The sequence below is a fragment of the Cervus canadensis genome, chromosome 27 (assembly GCF_019320065.1).
Source record: "Cervus canadensis isolate Bull #8, Minnesota chromosome 27, ASM1932006v1, whole genome shotgun sequence".
Taxonomy (NCBI): Eukaryota; Metazoa; Chordata; class Mammalia; order Artiodactyla; family Cervidae; genus Cervus; species Cervus canadensis.
Genome location: NC_057412.1, coordinates 32,811,472 through 32,834,151, shown reverse-complemented (window position 1 = coordinate 32,834,151; position 22,680 = coordinate 32,811,472). Strand labels below are relative to the sequence as shown.

Genomic DNA, 22,680 nt, shown 5'->3' with positions numbered 1-22,680 from the left:
GGATTGAACCCACATCTGTTACGTCTCCTGCATTGGCAGGTGGGTTCCTTCCCATTTGGGCCACCTGGGAAGTACCCTAAGCATCATGTATATGAAGAATATATAAATAATATTTATATAACATTAAATAACATTCAGTGCATATCTAAGTGAGTGAGTTATCACTCTGTATCCTTTTCCTACTCAGATTATTTTTAATTTTCCTGGAGTATCTAATTGCTTTTTTATTTCCTTTGCCTTGTCTACTTATATAATTACCTTAAATGGTTCCAAAGTCTCAAGGTTAAGTTTCAAATCTCCTACTGAATACTTCCCTCTTGAAGTGACATATCTGTAAGACCTACTATTCGGCAGTGACCCTGGAACTTCCCTCCTCTCTATCTTAAGTAAAAAATACTATTTTCCAGATCCACTGTCATATGATCTTTTTATATCATAACCCATTTTTCTGGATACACATTCTCTAATAACTTCTTAAGAAAGAAAATGTGGACAAATCAATCTCCTAGGTCCTTACATGCCTGGAAATACTGTTTCTATTCTCATACTTCACTGACAGTTTGGATGAGTATAAAATTCTACACTGAAAATAAGTCCTCATTAAAACTGTATTCATTATTTTCTACCACCCCCTGTTGGTTGTATGAAAACTGATACCAATCTGATATTTGTTTCTTTTTAGGTGACCTAGTTTTTTCTCGCTAGAAGGTATTCAAATCTGTTTTTTCATTCTTGATATTTTCAAGTTGCAAAATGATGTATTTATGAGAGTATTTTTTCTAGTCAATGTGCTAAGCACTTCTTGGGCTCTTTCAGTCTGGAAGTTTACAACTTATTTCTGGGAAATTATTTTATTGTATCTTTGAAAATTTCCTCCAACATGTATTCTGTAAATTATTTTTCTGGAACTCCAACTAGTTAAATAATGAACCTCCTACATGAGGTCACTGCATCCGTTTTTTTCTGACATATTCCTTCACTTTGGTTTTGTTTTACATTCTGGATTATTCAACTTTCCAACTCCCTAGAGAATTCTAAATTTTAACCATCATATTTTCTTTATTTCCACAAACTCATTTTTGATATCTCATTATTCCTTTCACACAGCATGATATGTTTTAATGTCCTACAAATCTCAACTCTCTCTGAAAAGGCGAATTACAGATTTTATATTTCCCTTCTAATTTTTTTGTTTTCAACATTAACAGTATTTCTCCCAGAATTCTTTTAGTTTGTTTTCATCGTGTTTTTTCCATGATAAAGTCATCCCCCAAATGTCTGATAATTTTTGAATATCCATTAATATCTAAGAATTAATTGGGAACCCTATGAGCATGTTTAGAGTTTGGTGATTGATAAGTTTTTTCTTTGGGGTAATTAAGTGATGAGGTAGATGTCTCAAAGAAAAACCTTTAATTGCCGGAATACAAAGGTCACTGCTCCAAAGTCATTTAATTTCTTTAGAGAGAAAAAGAAAATATCAATGCTGTTTCCCCACCTGACAGGCCCTAAGGTCTGGTGAGTAACCTGAATGGAAAAACTGCAATTAATTCCTTTATCTGTATTCTCCCAAAGTATCTCATTCCCTACTCTCTATTTGATGCCTTGCATGTTCAAATTCTATACCTCCCTAGGATTCCAAGGGGGACGCATGACAGATAGTCTTTCTCCCATCTTATGAGGCTAGGATAATTTTGTTTTATAAGCTACCCACAGTTTCAAAAAATGTTTTACAAATAATGAATTATACACATACATAAAAATAAATATACAAAACAACAAAGAGCTGCACAAAATAATACTTTTCCTATGAGACATACTCTGATATTTTCTGTTGTATTTTGCAATGCTGATAAATGAATTCACAACCCACTAATTTGATATGAGTCTAATTTAAGGAGCCAAAAATAATTTAAAAAATTAAGTTGTGACTTCCTCTGCCATGTTTCAAAAGCCACTCCTCTATGTATTTTCTTTCCCAAAGAAAACTGCTGAAATCTTTTCATTTACTGATGACTCTTCTCTATTTTCTTTTCACTGTATTTCCCTCTTCTACTTCCTTACTACTTTAGTAGGATCTAGGCGGACAGGGAGGCCTGGCGTGCTGCGATTCATGGGGTTGCAAAGAGTTGGACACGACTGAGCAACTGAACTGAACTGAGGAAGGCAAAAGGATAAATACAAGTGCTCAGTTTGTGATCTTTAACTCAAAGTCCTTTACAAGTGTTTTTAAAAACCAAAGTTTCCTAACCTCTTTCTGACCTGATTTAAGTTCCCTCTGTTAACTATAACGGCCTCAATTGCTACTGGGACTTACAATTAAAGTTTGCCAAGAGACTCTGGGGAATTAAAAAGGAAGGTGCTAATAGTAAACCTAAAAATCTTTATAATGATTCCATTTAACTCTAAAGCTAAAAGTAAAATTATGGCTAAATGTTCAAAATTAAACCTAAACCCTTACATGAAGAAATGGAAATTTCTTTTTGAGGGAAGACTTTAAGAAAGGTTCTGTCTGCAGAAAAAAATAATCAAAAATCAATTCTTATATAGATCAAAAAAATACTTTTTGAGAAGTAAAGGGTACTTACAAAGCAAGGCTACTCAAAACATATTGTACGTGCTCACATTCATCTGGGAATGATGCACTGGCTGATGTAAAACAGCAAAGTGCCGTCTGAAGAACCTGAAGCTGTGGCAAAGGGACCTGCCATCTTCCAGCATAATCTTCAACCACCTGATAAGGAAGCAATCCAAAAAGTACATTATTAGAGAAAATGTTAAATTTGGATAAAACTTACCAGATAAAACATTAGTTCAGCATGAACACAAGTGATTTAGGAGGGGAAAAAAGTTCTTTATTGCTTGTTTTGTTGTTTAGTTGCTAAGTTATGTCCACTCTTTTGTGACCCCATAGACTGTAACCCACCAGGCTCCTATGTCCATGGGATTTCCCAAGCAAGAATACTGGAGTGGGTTGCCATTTCCCTCTCCAGGCTATCTTCAAACCCACATCTCCTGCATTGGCAGGTGGATTCTTTACTGCTGAGTCACCAGTGACGGTCCTCTTTATTGTTTAGTTTCATTGTATACATCTGGAAATAAAATGAACTATTATCTGAAAATGTGGGAAAAAATTATAGTATATAAGAGACCATATGGTTCAACTGCCAAATCTTTACCAAATGTTTTAATAAATGCTTTCACATCCTGTATCTAGTTTTTTCCCCAAATACCAATTATCAAATACTAAAATAGCTAGTCAGCAGAAGATAGTAATAAATAAAATTAGAAATAGGAATCCATTATTATCATTATAATTTATATAAGACTGAACTAAACATTCTGGCAACAAATGAGTATTAAAGATACAGTGGTATGATTCTCTTTCATAAACTGTACCATATTATGCTGAAAAGATTACAAAATAAAATCAGTCTTGGCTCTGTCACTTAACTAGTTTTATGAATTTGGGTATGTCATCTACCTTCTTAATGCATTAGTTTCCTCACCATAACATGAAGATAATAATGCTTATCTTGCAGATTTACTCTGAGGCTAAACTGGGAACAATTTATGAGACAACAATTTAGAACTATCAATTGCTATAAAATGTTAATTATGATCTCTTATATGCAAGACTACTATATTCAAACTATTATATTCTAGAAATTCATCTTATAAAACCGGTTGGCAAACTATGGCATGTAGGCCTAAGTCAGCCTACCACCATCTTTGTATGACCTACAATCTAAGAAAGGGCATTACATTTTCAAATGGTTGAAAAAAATTTGTGATGCATGAAAAGTACATGAAATTAAAATTTCAATATCCATAAAGTTTTACTGCAACATAACCAGGTTTATCCATTTACATATTATATAATCTATGGCTGCTTTCCTGCTATAACAGGTTGAGTCGTTATGATGAAATCATATGGCTAACAAAAGTCTAAATATTTAATATCTGCCCCTTTACAGAAAAAGCTTGCCAACTCCTGATTTAAAGCTGGTAAAACTAGAGAAGAGTAGAATAGCCAAGAACATTTAGAGCTCAAGGACTTTTCATACTAATCACTTCCTGTTAGAGGTAATTTTCCATGGGTCCTTGTATTTCCAGTTTTTTTTTTTTTTTCCATTTATTTATTAGTTGGGTTTTAAAAGAGACCCAGACTGCCTTCATCCTTTCAAAGGTGTTTATAGGAAACAGCCCTGAAATACAGAGATGATGTCTCTCTTCAAAGCAATGGCTCTCTCCGGAGCAAAGGTCAGGCAGATATGCTTGCCCACGATTATAAAATATTGCTGTTGTTTAATTACTAAGCTGTGTCCCACTCTTCTGTGACTCTGTGGACTGTAGCCCACTAGGCTCCTCTATCCATGGGGTTTAAGATTAGGAGTCGCTAAGCTTGGGGTTCCTAAGCTGTGATATAAACTTCGAGTTCAGGATTCACTTGGACCATTCACAAAACCTTTGTGATACTTGAGAAGCAAAGGGAACCACCATGAACTCGAAGCTCATGGTGTTTGTTGTGCTATAAAAGTAACAGAGTCCAGGAGTTTCCCATCTTTGGCCAGCATTTGTGAAACTGGTGATCTACCTTAGATAAAAGCCCTGACTTTTCACAGTTCTTTGACAATTCCAAATTGTAACGCCAGGTGCCAGTATGTCTCCAATGTTTCTAGGAACAAGTATGGATAAAAAAGAAAGCTAGAGAGCATAAGCTCTATGAACATGTATCCCCCTTCTAGTGTCTAGTACTTCTTAACCTGGGAATTAAAAACTACTACTAACTATGATGGCCCCAAGTAGGACAGATTTTTCCAAACCACCACAGGCAAAAAAAGAATGGTGGCTTCCTGGATTTGAATTTTCTCTTCACTATAGTGTTTGACCAACTTTATTGCCTCTTTTTGGCCCACATAAAACCTCTCTGGTGCCACATTAAAAATAGGTACCTAACAAACTCACATTTTTCTGTCTTTAGTTTGCCCTAATACATTTCTACTTAGAACCTTATTCACTTCCTATTTATGGGCTGGGTTCATCTCCTTAGAAGAGAGCCTTTCTACTTTATCAGGTTCTATAATCATTGTAGCTTTCCTTATTCACCAGGACTCAGCTATTAATACCCCACCTGATCCATCTGAACACAAAACAGTAAAAGGACTTGTGTGCCGGACCTCCAGTATGCTCCCATAACACGCGTGAAGGAAAATAAATACAACTAGTTGAAATGTACAAGCAGTTGGCCCTCAGTATCTGCCGAGGATTGGCTATAGGATCCCCCAGTTCAGTTCATGGGAGAAGGCAATGGCACCCCACTCCAGTACTCTTGCCTGGAGAATGGACGGAGGAGCCTGGTAGGCTACTGTAGTCCTAGGGATCGCTAGGGTCGGACACGACTGAACGACTTCACTTTCACTTTTTATTTTCATGCGCTGGAGAAGGAAATAGCAACCCACTCCAGTGTTCTTACCTGGAGAATCCCAGGGACAGGGGAGCCTGGTGGGCTGCCGTCTATGGGGTCGCACAGAGTCAGACACGACTGAAGCGATTTGGCAGCAGCGGCAGCAGCAGCAGTTCGGTTTAGTTCAGTCGCTCAGTCACGTCCGACTCTTTGCAACCCCAGGTACTGCAGCATGCAAGGCTTCCCTTTCCATCATCAACTCATGTTCACCGAGTCGGTGATGCCTTCTAACCATCTCATCCTCTGTCATCCCCTTCTCCTCCTGACTTCAATCTTTCCCAGCATCAGATCTTTTCAAGTGAGTCAGTTCTTCGCATCAGGTAGCCAAAGTATTGGAGCTTCAGCTTCAACATCAGTCCTTCCGATGAACATTCAGGACTGATTTCCTTTAGGATGGACTGGTTTGAGCTCTTGCAGTCCAAGGGACTCTCAGAGTCTTCTTGAACACCACAATTTAAAAGCATCAATTCTTCGGCACTTAGCTTTCTTTATAGTCCAACTCTCATATCCATATAGATTACTAGAAAAACCATAGCTTTGACTAGATGGACCTTTGTTGGCAAAATAATGGCTCTGCTGTTTCATATGCTATCTAGGTTGGTCATAACTTTTCTTCCAAGGAGCAACTGTCTTTTAATTTCATGGCTGCACTAACCATCTGCACTGATTTTGGAGCCCAAAGATATAAAGTCTCTCAATGTTTCCATTGTTTCCCCATCTATTTGCCATGTAATGATGGGAACAGATGCCATGATATTAGTTTTCTGAATGTTGAATCTTAAGCCAACTTTTTCACTCTCCTCTTTCACTTTCATGATTCCAGCTTGTGCTTTATCCAGTCCAGCATTTCTCATGATTTACTCTGCATATAAGTTAAATAAGCAGGGTGACAATATACAGCCTTGACGTGCTCTTTTCCCAATTTGGAACTGGTCGGTTGTTCCATGTCCAGTTCTAACTGTTATTTCTTGACCTGCATACAGATTTCTCAGGAGGCAGGTCAGGTGGTCTGGTATTCCCATCTCTTGAAGAATTTTCCACAGTTTGTTGTGATTCACACAGTCAAAGGCTTTGGTGTAGACAATAAAGCAGTAGATGTTTTTCTGGAACTTTCTTGCTTTTTCGATGATCCAGCAAATGTTGGTAATTTCATCTCTGCTTCCTCTGCCTTTTCTAAATCCAATTTGAACACATGGAAGTTCATGGTTCATATACTGTTGAAGCCTGGCTTAGAGAATTTTGAGCATTACTTTACTAGCATGTGATATGAGTGCAATTGTGTGGTAGTTTGAACATCCTTTGGCATTGCCTTTTTTTGAATTGGAATAAATCTCCTTTCCAGTGCTGTGGCCACTGCTGAGTTTTCCAAATTTGCTGGAATATTAAGTGCAGCACCTTCACAGCATCATCTTTTAGGATTTGAAATAGTTCAACTTGAATTCCATCACCTCCACTAGCTTTGTTTGTAGTGATGCTTCCTAAGTTCCACTTGATTTTGCATTCCAGGATGTCTGGCTCTAGGTGAGTGATCACACCATTGTGATTATCTGGGTCATGAAGATCGTTTTTGTATAGTTTTTCTGTGTATTCTTGCCACCTCTTCTTAATATCTTCTGCTTCTGTTAGGTCCCTACCATTTCTGTCCTTTATTGAGCCCATCTTTGCGTGAAATGTTGCCTTGCTATCTCTAATTTTCTTGAAGAGATCTCTAGTCTTTCCCACTCTATTGTTTTCCTCTATTTCTTTTCATTGATCGCTGAGGAAGGCTTTCCTATCTCTCCCTTGCTCTTCTTTGGAACTCTGCATTAAAATGGGTATATCTTTCCTTTTCTCCTTTGCCTTTTGCAGCTTTTTTTCCCTCAGCTATTTGTAAGGCCACCTTAGACAACCATTTTGCCTTTTTCCATTTCTTTTTCTTGGGGATGGTCTTGACCACTGCCTCCTGTATAACGTAATGAAGCTCCGTCCATAGTTCTTCAGGCACTCGATCAGATCTAGTCCCCTGAAGAGATCTTTCACTTCCACTGTATAATCAGAAGGGATTTGATTTAGGTCATATCTGAATGGTCTAGTGGTTTTCCCTACTTTCTTCAATTTAAGTCTGAATTTGGCAAAAGTAGTTCATGATCTGAGCCACAGTCAGCTCCTGGTCTTGTTTTTGCTGAAAAATAGAGCTTCTCCATCATTGGCTGCAAAGAATATAATCAATCTGATTTTGGAATTGACCATCTGGTAATGTCCATGTGTAGAGTCTTCTCTTGTGTTGTTGGAAGAGGGTGTTTGCTATGACCAGTGTGTTCTCTTGGCAAAACTCTGTTAGCCTTTGACCTTCTTCATTTTGTACTCCAAGGCCAAATTTGCCTATTACTCCAGGTATCTTGTGACTTCCTACTTTTTCATTCAAGTCCCCTATAATGAACTGCCGTGTAGGGCCACCCAAGATGGACGGGTCATGGTGGAGAAGTCTGACAAAATGTAGTCCACTGGAGAAGAGAATGGCAAATCACTTCAGTATTCTTGCCTTGAGAACCCCATAAACAGTATGAAAAGGCAAAAAGATAGGACATTGAAAGATGAACTCCCCAGGTCGGTAGGTGCCCAATTTGCTACTGGATATCAGTGGAGAAGTAACTCCAGAAAGAATGAAGAGATGGAGCCAAAGCAAAAACAACACCCAGGTGTGGATGTGACTGGTTATGGAAGTAAACTCTGATGCTGTAAAGAAAAATTCTGCATAGGAACATGGAATGTTAGGTCCATGAATCAAGACAAATTGGAAGTGGTCAAACAGGAGATGGCAAGTGTGACATTGGCATTTTAGGAATCATCAAACTAAAATGGACTGGAATGGGTGAATTTAACTCAGATGACAGGATCGCCCACCCCATATCAAAATTTACAGAAGCTCAAGTCCTTTATATAAAAGTGTATTTGCATATCATCTCTGAAATTACTTATAATACATAATACAGTGTACTGCTACTGCTAAGTCACTTCAGTCGTGTCCGACTCTGTGCGACCCCATCCCTGGGATTCTCCAGGCAAGAACACTGGAGTGGGTTGCCATTTCCTTCTCCAATGCCTAAAAGTGAAAAGTGAAAGTGAAGTCGCTCAGTCATGTCCAACTCTTTGCGACCCCATGGACTGCAGCCTACCAGGCTCCTCCATCCATGGGATTTTCCAGGCAAGAGTACTGGAGTGGGGTGCCACTGCCTTCTCCATAATCCAGTGTAAGTACTATGTAAATAGTTGCAAGCACACAGCAAATTAAAGTTTTGTGTTGTGGAACTTTCTGGGTCTTTTTCCAAGTATTTTTAATACATAGTTGGTTGAATCCACAGATGTGGAACACACAGATATGGAGTTCTGACTGAATCTTCTTACACTGTTTAATGTCATGTCATATACTAATACTGTACTATAACATTCACTGTAACACTTCTTTTAAATATTTTCCTTAACATGTATAAAACTTTACATTACATTGTCTTTTTACTTTGAAATGTTTCTCCTGCACTGTAACTTATTAGTAAGCACTCAACTAATGAGAGATGATTCCATGACATCATAAAATGAAGGTACTTTACCCGGCCACTGTGCCGCGAGGAACACACCTTATTATATTTGTCATTTTCTTTGGTATTCTAATAAGTAACAGTTTTTACTGTTACTCTATAAAGAACTGCTGTATAGATAATTACATACTGTATTTAAGAACATTAAAATACTTCATCCAAATTACTACAGACTGAAATGTGTTCCTCTAAAGTTCATGTATTGAATGATGTCTTAACCCCAGTGTGACTGTATTTAGAAATGGGATATTTTGTTATAGCAGCCAGGGCTGCCTAACACACAAATGTATAAAAATAACACAAATGCAGCAGTTTAAGAACCCCTAAATTATAAGGTGATCAACCAAAATAAGATTATGTTTCTTAACTGAGTTCTCCTTTTTCCTAACAAAACAGTGAAGACTGCCAAACACTAGTCTGTCACTAAGCAAAGAATCCTGATATCTAAGTCCAGGTTATAATAGACTAAGATCATTAACACAGTTATCCAGGATGACTTTGCTTCTGTTAGCTGGCCATTTGCATCCATGTCACTCTCCTACCTGAAACCTCCGACTGTCATCAACATTATTTCAAACATTTCACTGGGGTCAACAGAGCTGTTCACTAATGTTAATTTCATTACTTGCTTACACTGAATCCACCCACTTTTTAAATCTAACATAACATAGCCATGATCTTTTAGTGGTTAGTACTCTGTCATGTGATTAAGCCACATCACAATCATTCTAAGAGCTTCAAAAAATGGTTATAATACATCCCAATCTATGCACTGAATAAATCTATTCATCTTCTAAAAACCTAAAATCAACATTGTAACAAATATTGTTAGTCTTTTCCCCACCCCTTTCAGTATCATGAGGTTATTCGTTTATAATATAGCTTATATATACACACATATGTTTGTGTGTGTATATATATTTCCTGGCTCTGTCCATTGAGAGGGTCTAGGAGCAGTGACACCTCAGTAGCAGTATACACACTTGGGACCCAAATCTTTGTTTCTAAACACTGTTCTCCAATATACTTGGGTCTCCTCAGATACAAGGGACTTGGGCTGCTCAAGCCCTCCTCCAGCAGGGATGGAACAGAGAAAATATCAAGATAAGACTCGAACACTTTGTGCTGCCAGAAAGTAATGAAATGCTGAAACAGTGATGGAATATAAGAACATGGGAGCCAACCTGAAGGTGCTCTGAGCAGTTAAAGCTAGAACAATTTGAGCAACAAAATAAATGATGGTATCCATGAGTCTTTACTGATAGAAATAATCTAATTCATCAATAAAAGTTAGAGATGAGACTGCTTTTCCTCACAGCAGAATACCAGTTAATACCTACCAATGAAAAGAGAGAAACAGAAAATCACCGTTACGCAAATACTATACACAGAAATGAATGTTGCAGACAAGAACCATGAATCTATGCTATTATAAGTGGGTGAAAAATTTCAGGAGTTGCAAGATTTGCCATCTCAAAAGCAATTCCCACAAGACAGTTATCAACTAAAAACAGAAAAATAAAAAATTAAAATTAAAAAATAAAAACAGAAAGATAGTATCTTTGAGTGGAGAAACCTCACAGACACAAACTTAACCAAGCCATCAAGGCAAACAGCACCAATAACCAGTAAAGCATACTATCATAAACCTCTTGATATGATGCCCCAAGGAAGACAAAAGCATTTTTGTGGTAATTTTGCCAAAAATGCAAAAACCTCATTCTAATTATGAGAAATCCTCAAACAAACCCAAACTATTGGATATTTTACCAAAAAACAAACAAACCAACAAACCTGACCAGTACTCTTCAAACATGCAAAGGTCACAAAAGGAAAAACTGAAGAACTGCTAGAGAGTGAAAGACACTAATAACTAAACACAATGCCAGATCAGAAATAATATCCTGAAACAAAGAAAAAAAAGAGCAATGGTAGGAAAACTGGTAACTTTCTAATAAGGTCTGTAATTTACTGGATATTATACAATGTTACTTTCCTGAGCTTGATAAGTGTATTCTTTTCTACAAGTATAAAATTAGTTCAGTTTTCAAGTTTAAAACCAAAACTTTTTGTTCCAAACTTTCCCCTCAGATTTCAATATTCTCACTTATTTTCTGGATGCTATTTTATAATATAAATACATTTACTTTCCTTACGTTGTTACCCAACTACACACCAAGATTTACCCTCACATATGGGTTTCATTTGTCGAGTCAGATAGAAAAATACAATAGGTAGATTACCAGCACTGTGGGAAGAACACGGGTTTTAGAATCAAGACAGACTGGGCTTTGTCATTTATTAGCTGTGTAACATTAGCAAAGTTATTAACCTTCTCAGTCTAAGTTTCCAGTAAAATGAATTTAATATTAATCACAGAGCTATTGAAGAACTAAGGTAATATGTCAAAATCCAGGATAATTCTGGGCACATAACAAACAGATATTATTACCAGTACACTTTGTTTCAAAAAACACCCAGCAAGCTTAAGCTTATTCTGGTGACTATTTCAATGCATCAGTATGAACTGGTTAACTGTTTCCAGATGTAAAATTACAACAAATTTTACTTGCTATTATTAGCAAGCAGATAAGTCACTCACAAATAAAACCTATTCAAAAGCTATTGCTGAGTTTCAACTATTTTGTTCAATATTCATTGACAAATAAAGTATATCCTAGATACAGCAATACAAATAAAATAACTTCATGCCTGAATAGATATTAATAGATTTTGGTACCTGTCAATTTTTCATTTGATTCCAAACTCACTAGGGAAAGCAATATACTAAATGCTCCCTGTATAAACATTAAAACTGGCATAAAACCCCCTGTGTAAACATTAAAACAAGGGAACTCCAAAATATGTGGAAATGTATATGAATATCAAATTAACATGTGGAGTGAAAAGACCTCTTCATTTGCCTGCAGCTGGTGATATCCACAGATGTGTGTGTACATGATAAAGTCTTAACTAGAATGGGCTAAGCAGAACCCTGCATCTGACTTCAATTTGGCATGGCCACTAAGGCAAAAGAAATAAAAGCAAAAATAAACAAATGAGACCTAAACTTTTTTAAAAGCTTTTGCATAGCAAAGGAAACCATAAACAAAAGGAAAAAACCTACAGAACTGGAGAAAATAAATGCAAATTATGTGACCAACAAGGGGTGTGCAAAACATACAAACTGCTCATACAACTCAATTAAAAAAAAAAATCCAATCACAAAATGATCAGAAGACCTGAATAGACATTTTTCCTAAGATACACAGATGGCTAACAGGCACACAAAAAGATGCTCAATAAAGATAATTATAGAAGAAATGCAAATCAAAACCATAATGAGGTATCACCTCACACGTGTCAGAATGGCTATCATCAAAAAGTCTACAGGTAACAAATGTTAGAGAGGATATGGAGAAAGGGAAACTCTTCTACACTCTTGATGGAAATGTAAATTGGTGTAGCAAACATGAAAAACAGTATGGAGGTTTTTTGAAAAACTAAAAATAAGAATACCATATTACCATATGATCTAACAATTCCACTCCTGGGTATATATCTGGGAAGGAAAAAAAAACTTTACTTTGAAAAGGTACATACACCCCAATATCCACAGCACTATTCACAGTAACCAAGATATGAAAGCAACCCAAGTGCCCATCAACAAATGACCAAATTAAGACGAGACATGTATATACAATGCAATATTATCCAGCCACAAAAACATTTAAAAGAATACTGCCATCTGCAACAGTGTGGATGGACCTAGAAAATATTATGGTTAGTGAAATATGTCAGAAAAAGCCAAATACTATATGATTATATTCCAAATACTATATGAGGAATCTAAAAAATAATACAAATGAATGTTTATGCAAAACACAGACTCACAGATATAGAAAACCAACGTGTAGATACCAAATGGGAGAGGGAAAGCAGGAGGGGCAAATTAGGGGCATGTGATTAACAGATACAAACTACCATATATGAGAGATAAGCAACAGAATATACCATAAAGCATAAGGAATTATACCCATTATCTTGTAATAACCTATAATGGAATATAATCTGCAGAAATACTGAATCATTATGCTGCACATCTGAAACTATCACAAACTACTGTAAGTCAACTATACTACAATTTAAAAAATTAGCATGACCTGGCATGATGGTATTGCAGGTATTGTTGAGGCAATAATTATATTTTGAATTTTTTAAATGTCCTTTAGTTATACAGGCTTTTTAGATACTAGCAGATGGAAATCTTTTTTTGTTCCTTCTGTCTGGTTTCTCAACAAAGTCCACAAGCCAAAGAATTAAATTGAAAACCAGTTAAGTTCCAAATGGGTCTTAGAACACTAGTGTGTGTGAATGTCTAGACTTTAAATTATTAATATTAGTCTTAGATGAGCTGACTTACTTTGATCCGTGTTAATTTTGTTCTCAGAGAAGAGCTCTTATATTCATGTGACTTGCCCAAAGGCTTCTAGAGTCACTGTCATATGATCTCTAGTAACTTCTGAGAATGATATGTACATGAACTTAACCAAAGCTATATATATCAAGATTTTATTTGAGTTCAATGAAGATGTCCAGTGGATTTTATTAAGTGCAGAGATAAAGAAAGGTCAAACGTAATTATTATTTAGGGCATAAGTCACTTTCCTAGACTGAGGCAGAAGAAAAACTCAATGGAATCACTACACATCCAAAGCAGAAACTAAAAAGGGTAACAAAAACTAACTTTAGGTACCAGGTATGCTTAGTCTCAAGAACTAAATTTGTTTCTAAAAGATGACTACCTTTCAACCAAAATAACAGTGAAAGAGTTAAAAAATAAATAAATAAAAGGAGGTCATGTTAAGATGGAAACAAAGCAGGACTTTCTTAAGAATGAATTCAACCTCAGAAACTAAACTAGTCAGATATGAAAAAAGAAAACGAGAATATACTGATATATACCAGAACTATTCATTCTTAAAGATGGAATTGGGGGGGAAATGTATTTTAGCTGTTACTCATCAGAAAGAAAGAGTGACTGATTCCAAAGGTATCTAACAGAGGCACAGGAGGCAAACTGAAGCATGGAAGTTGCAGTGGATCAGAATGGAAATCCAACTATGGTAAAACAGTATTTTAAAGAAATGGAAAGAAAATACATAATAAGAGTAAGTGTAAAAACCACACACCATGAAGACTGAGACTGTTATTCAGTAACATAAAATCTGTACAGTTGTGGAAAGGTTAAAAAAAAAAGAAAAACAGAGGTTATCATTGAATACCTGAAGCATTTCAGATGCATTTCAAATTACTAGTTACTGTAGGAGGCAATGTATGATATGGCACAGTGTCACAAAGAAAAATGCCCAGGAACTCCAAGTTAGGCCTCAGAGAATGGACAGGAAAAGCAAACCTGAAGGAAAGCAAAATAAGAGGTTAAACCTTGGTTTGATGTTGAGCTGGTAAGATTTCCTTACATCTTGGAGATAAGAATGGGCAAAATCTATTTCATGGTGAATGCTTTTCAGTAAATTCCAAATTCCTTGACTTTCATCTCTGATATTACAGGAGATCTCACTGAAGATAAGAGACAACTGAACAATAATAAAACCTAAGCCCAAAAGCAAACAGAAAGGGAAAGGAAGACAGGAGGGACCAACTTAAGAATAGGCTAAAATATAAACAAAAACAGAAACCAACTATGTTTATATGAAACGGCATATCCTATCATTGCTGAAGGACTTTCCTGGTAGCTCAGAAGTAAAGAATCTGCCTGCCAATGCAGGAGACGCCCCTGGATCAGGAATCCCGGAGGAAGAACTGGCGGCCCACTCCAGTATTCCTGCCTGGAGAATCCCATGGACAGAGGAACCTGGAGGGTTGTGACCATGGGGTCACAAAAAGAAGTCAGACACAACTTAGTGACTAAATAACAACAATCACTGCTGAAAGGAATGTGACAAAAAGGAATGTTTACACTGCCAGTGAGGTAGAACAAATCATGCAAGGTCTAGAACAGTTAAAAGAGATCGAACCAGTCAATCCTAAAGGAAATCAATCTGAATATTCATTGGAAGGACTAATGCTGAAGCTGAAGCTCCGATATTTTGGCCACCTGACGCAAAGAGCTAACTTATTAGAAAAGACCCTGATGATGGGAAAGACTGAAGGCAGGAGGAGAAGGAGACGAGAGAGAACAAGATGATTGGATGGCATCACTGATTCAAAGGACATGAGTTTGAGCAAGCTCTAGGAGATGGTGAAAGACAGGGAAGCCTGGCGTGCTGCAGTCCACGGGGTCCGAAAGAGTTAGACATGACTGAGAGACTGAATGACAAAAGAACAGTTAAAAGCAGAATAAAGAAAGGATTTAGAGGGGCAAGTGGCAGAAGACATAGTATCTTCACTGAATACAGACATCAGAAATATTAAAAGTAGCTTTATTTCATTATGGCTATTGTCCAAATAATACAAATGTGCAGCACAAGAGGAGTACTTTTATGATTTTAGCTCAACAGGCCTAAGAATTTCAGGGGAAGCAGCAAAAGTCATGGTAACACAAGGCTAAAAACGTCTTGGCACAGGCTGGGGACAGAGAAATCCAGAGACGAGGGCAGAACATCAGAGCTATGGTAATTGCAAGGCTCGTCTTGTGGAGCCTTGCAGAGATTGTACTTTGAGCTTTCCACACTACAAGTAAGTTATATACATACTCTTTACAAAAGGCAGTAAAGAAGCTATACCACTAAACAGAATCTGTACCAACTGTAGCACAGGAGTTCCAGGACAATACAGAAAAAAATAGAAATTAAAAGTTTTTAATATGAAGGAAACCTTAAGGAAGATATATCAAGTATGACCTGGTGCCTGGGGCTGTCATTCATGAAATGTATAAACTCTGCAAGACAGAAAATCAGAAACAGCTTTCAAGAAAGCAGAAATGTTCAGGTAAAGTGCTTCCACCTCTCAAAAAATTATCATAAGCATAGAGTGGCACAACCGTTTGATGAATTTTCCCAGTAAAACTTTACAAGTTATAGACACTGGCAGCTGCTGTAACTGACTAGCACGCTGGTGAGGCTGAAACCAAAACTGACTTGCCATCTTCATTTTTGTGCGCCCGTCTTTCCTTCAATATTCATCTTCAGTGAGACCACTAAATCCTACTGGCAAAAGTGATGTGAGTCAACAGTATTATGTACTAAGTTCAAGTAATTACTAGCATTTCTAAGTTTAATGGGTGTTGGCTGGGTAGTGTAAGGAGTATTTGCCCTATTTACCTTCTGGATTCTTAAAAAAGTATGGTTGGAGGTTAAATGATTTTCCTTTTGAGGTGCAAAAGAAGCCACTCCCAGTGAGACGACAACCAAGCTATAGCTCCTGAAAACTCCCCAGCCCTAACCGGACAGGCACAATGGCTCTGATTAAGCAATATTCCAGGAAGGCAGAAATTTGGTATCTTAACCTGTTTGGGACTCTAGACTTTAATTTCTCTTTGTGAAATTAATCATAGGAGACCATTCATTTGATCCAAATGAAGTGTTTCTGGCAGACATAACAAGAAGTAGGAGAATACTTATTCAAGCTGAAGGAGGGGGCAAAAACACTAGAGTGGCTGAAGGTAAGCAGCAGAGACAAAGAGTGACAGGACACAAGTTAAAGAGCCAGACAGAGGCTGGATCATGAAGCCCTGCAGTCCACGGCAAAAATTCTGGCTTCGACCCTAAGACAGAAAAACATGGAAGGTTTAGTTTAGAAGAGACCTCACTCTTACGTCTTTAAAAGGATCACTTGGCTATGTGGAGAAAAGAACTGAGAAAACTGGAAGCAGGGAGATAAAATTTCCCAGAGGAAGGATGACTATGGCTTGGATCAAGGTCGTGACAGTGGTTGCAGCAGTTAGATAAACTTTTTCTCCCTTACTAGATGATTCAGTTTCTTGAAGGAAGGGGTTGCGAACTTTTCCTCCTTTAATGTCCTATAATCATTAGGATGAAACTTTCCACATAGTACACAGCCAATTTGTTTTTAGGAATACCTTCTACAACACTTTATGTATCTAGATCTATGCCTAAGATTATTAAGGATAATTCAATAGGTTGATATTAAGAAAAAATAAGTTTTATATATATATATATATATACACACACACAGTCAGACAGGCATATATGCAGCATTTTATAAATACCTATTAAGTTATGAGCACTTAGTAGTTACTGAAGTTAAGTTCAAAATATAAAAGAGAACACAAAGAATCTCAAGAGTTAAAGGGCAAAACATGTGGAATCTAAAACATGGCACAAATGAACCTCTCTACAAAACAGAACTAGATTCACAGACATAGAGAGCAGACTTATAGTAGGGGAGAAGGACAGAGGAGAGGAACGCACTAGGAATCTGGGGTTGGTAGATACAAACTATCACACATAGAATGGATAAACAACAAGGTCTTACTGTATTGCACAGGGAACTATATCCAGCCTTCTAGGATAAACCATCATGGAAAGTAATATTCTAAAAGAATGTATGTATGTGTAAAGCCGAGTCACTCTGCTGCTCAGCAGAGGCTGGGACAACACTGGGAATCAACTGTGCTTCAGTAAAAGGAAAAACTCGTAACTCAAAATAATAAAATTTTAGAACAATAATAAAAAAAAGGAGTTAAAGGACAAAATGGCTTCAGTTAATACAGAGTTTTAAAGAAACTACAAATAGAGGATTTTTTTTTTCCCCTCAAAAAAGTCGAGTTAAGAAAGGACTGCATAATAAGAGTTAAGTCCCATACAGGGAAACAGAAATTGCATATTTGCTCTCCACAAGCAGAGGATGAAATGGGGGAAATTAAAATAATAAAAAAAGATGAATGAGTTTTAACATTCTAACTCAGTTCTAATTTTTTTTCAACTGCCTCCCCTCTTGATAAGTTATATACACTCACTGTAGTAAACCTGGATTATTAAAAAAATCATCCATCATTTTCTGCCCACATATAACCACTATTAACATTGTAATTTCTCTTTTCTAGCATGTGACCTGGGGTTACTTGCTTAACCTCTCTGAGTCTCATCTGTGTCATTCATTAAATGAAGATTAAAAATAGTACCTATCTCACAGGATTATAGAAAAGAATCAATAAGAAAGTAGCACAGGGGCTGAGATTTTTTTTTTTTTTTGAAAAGGCCAGAAAGCTGTTATGAGCTGCACACTGTCCATCTCAACTACTTAACTCTGTTATATCATGAAAGCAGCCGTAGAAAATACAGAAGTGATGGGCAAAGTCCAGTAAATCTTTATTTGCGAAGCAGCAGTGCTGCTTGTGTCACAGCGGCTTACAGCGAAGGCTCATAACTTGTTGGTGTGTCTGGATGACTGTGGTCTGTGTTTTGTTAGTAAGATTTGAAAATTCTTAGAAGAATCTGATAAAAAACAAAAACTTTAGATTTGCTCACCAAGGAAATGCAAGTACAACTTCTTTTTCAAATAATTTTAGAGTTTACAGACTTCCTGAAGTCACAAATGGCTCCTATAGTTTATCTTCAAAAAATCCTGTCTCTAGTGAAGTAGCTCATTTGATTTTTATTTACAGCACCACCCCCCTCTAAAATAGAGTGCATACAGTGAGAATGGACCAGCCTATATTCAAACTGTATAGTCTTCCTACAAACAAATTTTTCCGCCTAATTTTTTCATCATTATATTTTATCTTCCTAGATCATTATATAGTCACTGAGAACATTTTTTAAGGCTGAATAGTTTATGAGGTTAAAAAATGTTTAGTTGTTTTAGATGTTCTGGTTGCGTTTTCATTTTCAACTCATTCTTTTAATTACAGTTAATATTACGATGAATTGCTTTATATCCAAATTTATATTTCTCAGAAATTAATGTTGTAAGTCAAAAAGTACAAATTATTTTTAATGAATTTTGATGAATTATGGTTCAGAAAGGTTGTGGTAATTTCTGTTCCCATCATTTGAACATGAGATATCCATTTCACCACACCCTCATGAGCATGGAATACAAATCTTAAACTTTACTGATGAGTTCTATAACCTGAGAGATCTTTGGCAAGAGTTTCCAAAACATGGCAAAGGATAGATAATAAAGTCTAAAAATGCACATCCACTTCTCTGCGTTAGTAAAATTTCAAGATATTCAAGGTTAATCTAAATAATATGGAGAGACAAACTTTAAAATTTTCTTTAGTCATTAAGAGAAACATCTGAAATATATTCCATAACCCTCCAACCTTCAAAATACTAGGTAATAACATGAAGTAACTGGTTTGTAATCATCGTAACTCCTGCATTCTAAAAATGACCACTGAACTGAGCCACTGCTTCAGAGAGAAGCAATAAAATAAAAAGTTTGAAAATCACTTATTAGAGAGAACTTCTGATAGCTTAAGTGTAATTTTTTTTCTCTCTTTCGCATTCATGAACATCTTTAGTTTCTGCTGCCTTGAGTATTTTTAAATCACTACTTCCACTAAATAATTGCTTAAGTATAGTATATACCGATATATATGCACAGATACTATAATAAATACTGAATGCTTATTCCTGGATATAATATATGTGTATACTGGAATGGTTAAGTATACAGGCTCTTGACAGATTGGCCAGGATTCCAATCTGACTTAGGCCATTTAATCTCTCTTAGCCTTAAATTTTCTAAACTGTAAAATGAGAATAATGGCACGTACCACGTAGAATAGTGAATTAAATGAGACAAAAGAGGTAAAACACTCATCACAGTATCTGACATACAGAAAACACTCAAAATATCACTTATATTCATAAACTCCAATAAAATAAGTAAATCTTTCAGATAACTAAAACTATAACACACACATAGCAAATCATTGACCAGTGATTAGTGAATATTTAGAACGTTTTAACTTCAGGGTAACTAAAACAGATATGGGTTAATTTTAGTTAACTCCAGTTATAGAACTATGTACTAGTAAATTGTGTACATGTTTTATCAGAGTATCAAATACACACATACATATATAAGGTACAAAGAACAATGTTGTGTACCCATCTATTAATATCTACTGATATAACTACTTCTCTAACTTCTTTCTCTTTTCACTTCTCTGTTTTACCATAAATGTAGCCAGAAAAGGAAAATGTTCCCTTCTCTCTCAAAGTTAATTAACTAATCAATTATAGTGTATCACTCTGCTGCTGCTAAATCACTTCAATCATGTCCAGACTCTGTGCAACCCCACAGACGGCAGCCTACGAGGCTCTCCCGTCCCTGGGATTCTCCAGGCAAGAATACTGGAGTGGTTGCCATTTCCTTCTCCAATAGTGTATCACTCAACACTGAATAAATATAGCTAATCAAGTTCTCCATGTCTTTACCTACCCAGACAAGCCCTGAGGAACAAAAGTAAAGACTAGTGGTCACTCTGTTCTCAAAATCAACAAACTCAAATGGTTCTGCAGGTCAATTAAATCTATCTCTTTAAGAAGCTACCATTTTAGACCTCTGTTCACTTTAAATCTCTAACCACCCCCATATACTCTCAAGAGATGAAGCTTCCACCTACCCCAAAGCTCCTATACAAAACACCTCTTCCATTTGTGCTTTGAATCTTGTCATCCTTTCCCTTTTTAGGATCTTATTTTACAGATTATCTCTTCTTTCATTATTTCTTCCTTTCAAATGAATCATTCTCATCAAATTTTAAACAAAATAAATTCTCAACTATTTTAGGAAAAATAAAAAAAACTTTACTTTCAACCCACAATTTCTCCAGTTTCCACCCGTATCTTCCCATCTCCTTTATAAATTATCTATATTACATCTTTGCTTCCCACTCCTCAAACTACTCCAGTCTGACTCCTGCTCCCACCATTACATGAAAACAGAGCTTTGCTTAAAGTCACCAGAGATCGCCTTGTCAATTCAACAGTTGGACCTCAACAATTTTTGATGCCAAGTACCATTCACTTCATCTTAATTCTCATCTTCTGTGACACCAGAGTTACCTGGTTTCCTCCAAGCTCTTTAATCTTTCTCTGACTTCGTATCAAGTCTCAATATTTCTATTAGGCCATTTAACTGTGGAGTTTCTTCACTTCTAAGTCCTTTTCTCTTTATTATCTCTTTATGTGAGTTCATTCATATGCATGGCTTCAAATACCATCCACACAACTATGACTGACCAGACCTCACTTCTGAGCTCTGGATTATGTAAACCCAATCATCTTTAAGATCTCTCCTTGGAGACACCTTAAATTCAACATGTTCGAACTAAAGCAAAGAATTTCAGTCAAGGTCAACTTGCCCAAGAATGCCTGCCTGCATTTTATATATACTTTTTCTTCATAGACCTTATCAAATTTATAGCTATACACAAAAACAGGGACAGTGACTGTTTGATTATCACTATATGACCAATGCCTTATGTAGTCATTCATCAGGATTTCGGAGACTGGTTCCAGGACCATTCCCACAACCTCTGCCCTGCCCACAGATACCAAATCTGCATTTAAAATAGTACAGTATTTGTACATTAACCTATACATATTCTCTCGAATACTTTAAATCATCTGTGGATTACTTAAATACCTAATACAATGTAAATGCTATGTAAATAGTTGCCAGTGTGCAGCAAATTCAAGTTTTGCCTTTTGGAACTTTCTGGAATTTTCCCCCCAATATTTTTTCATCTCTGGTTGGCTGAACTCAGGGCTGTAGAGCTGTGGATATGGAGGCCCAATTTTATAAACAAGCATCAACCCTAACATCAATCACTTTTTTTCCTACTGTTTAAACACAAACCCTTTCAACTGTTTCTCACATTCACCACTGCTTTGGGGAACTGAACGTATCAAGTGGTTGGTGTAAGAGCGTCAATACACTGAACTTTAGGGTCTTATGTCACACATTATACAGACTGACCTCCTCTCAAACTTAGCTGCCACCAAGTGTTCCACCAGAGTGCTAAACAGGCGATGCTGACTGGGTCTCATCCCAGAGAGCTGACCTATTACTGAACAAAGTGTATCGCCGAAATGATGAACCAACCTGTCAGAGATAAGCTAAAAAATAAAGGTGATATGTATTACATGGAAGCTGAAGACTACCTTGTATTAGATTCATTTGAAATTACAAACTTTAAAAATACTTCCAAATCAGACTAGGTATTGTAAAAATGTAACTAGAGTTAGTATTTTAATAAATTATATTAGATTTCAAATGGCCCAACATCCTTTTCATTACTTATTAATATACACTTTATACACTTTATATTAATAAAGTGTATATTAATAAAAATAATAAAACAACAACTACTTTTGGCTGCAAGGAATATGGGATCTTAGTTCCCTGACCAGGGATTGACCCCATGCCCCCTGCAGTGGAAGCATGGAGTCTTAATCACTGGACTGCTAGGGAAGTCCCAATATACATTTTAAATAGCATATTAATTGACCATATTTTACTGATCATGTTTTATTTTTCAAATACCTCACCATATACACCTTTTACCACATCTTTCTTTAAAATTTTCTTTTTTGCTTTTATTTGTAATTGCTAAGGTATAGTTTAGCAAATGTTGGCAAGAAAATAAAGATCAGTGCCAACAATAATAGTACAATTGGTGCCTTAATGTCTGTT

At 36.4% G+C, this 22,680-nt stretch overlaps 1 protein-coding gene across 2 annotated transcripts in view; it reads right to left on the bottom strand.

Annotated features, from left to right (window-relative positions):
- ZNF654 (zinc finger protein 654) overlaps positions 1-22,680 on the bottom strand; it is an 88,713-nt gene that overhangs the window by 58,906 nt on the left and 7,127 nt on the right. For both annotated transcript variants that reach the window (XM_043448833.1, XM_043448832.1), the window contains exon 2: positions 2,589-2,734. In XM_043448833.1, the coding sequence (XP_043304768.1) occupies positions 2,589-2,734 (146 nt within the window). The remainder of the gene's footprint in view (positions 1-2,588; positions 2,735-22,680) is intronic.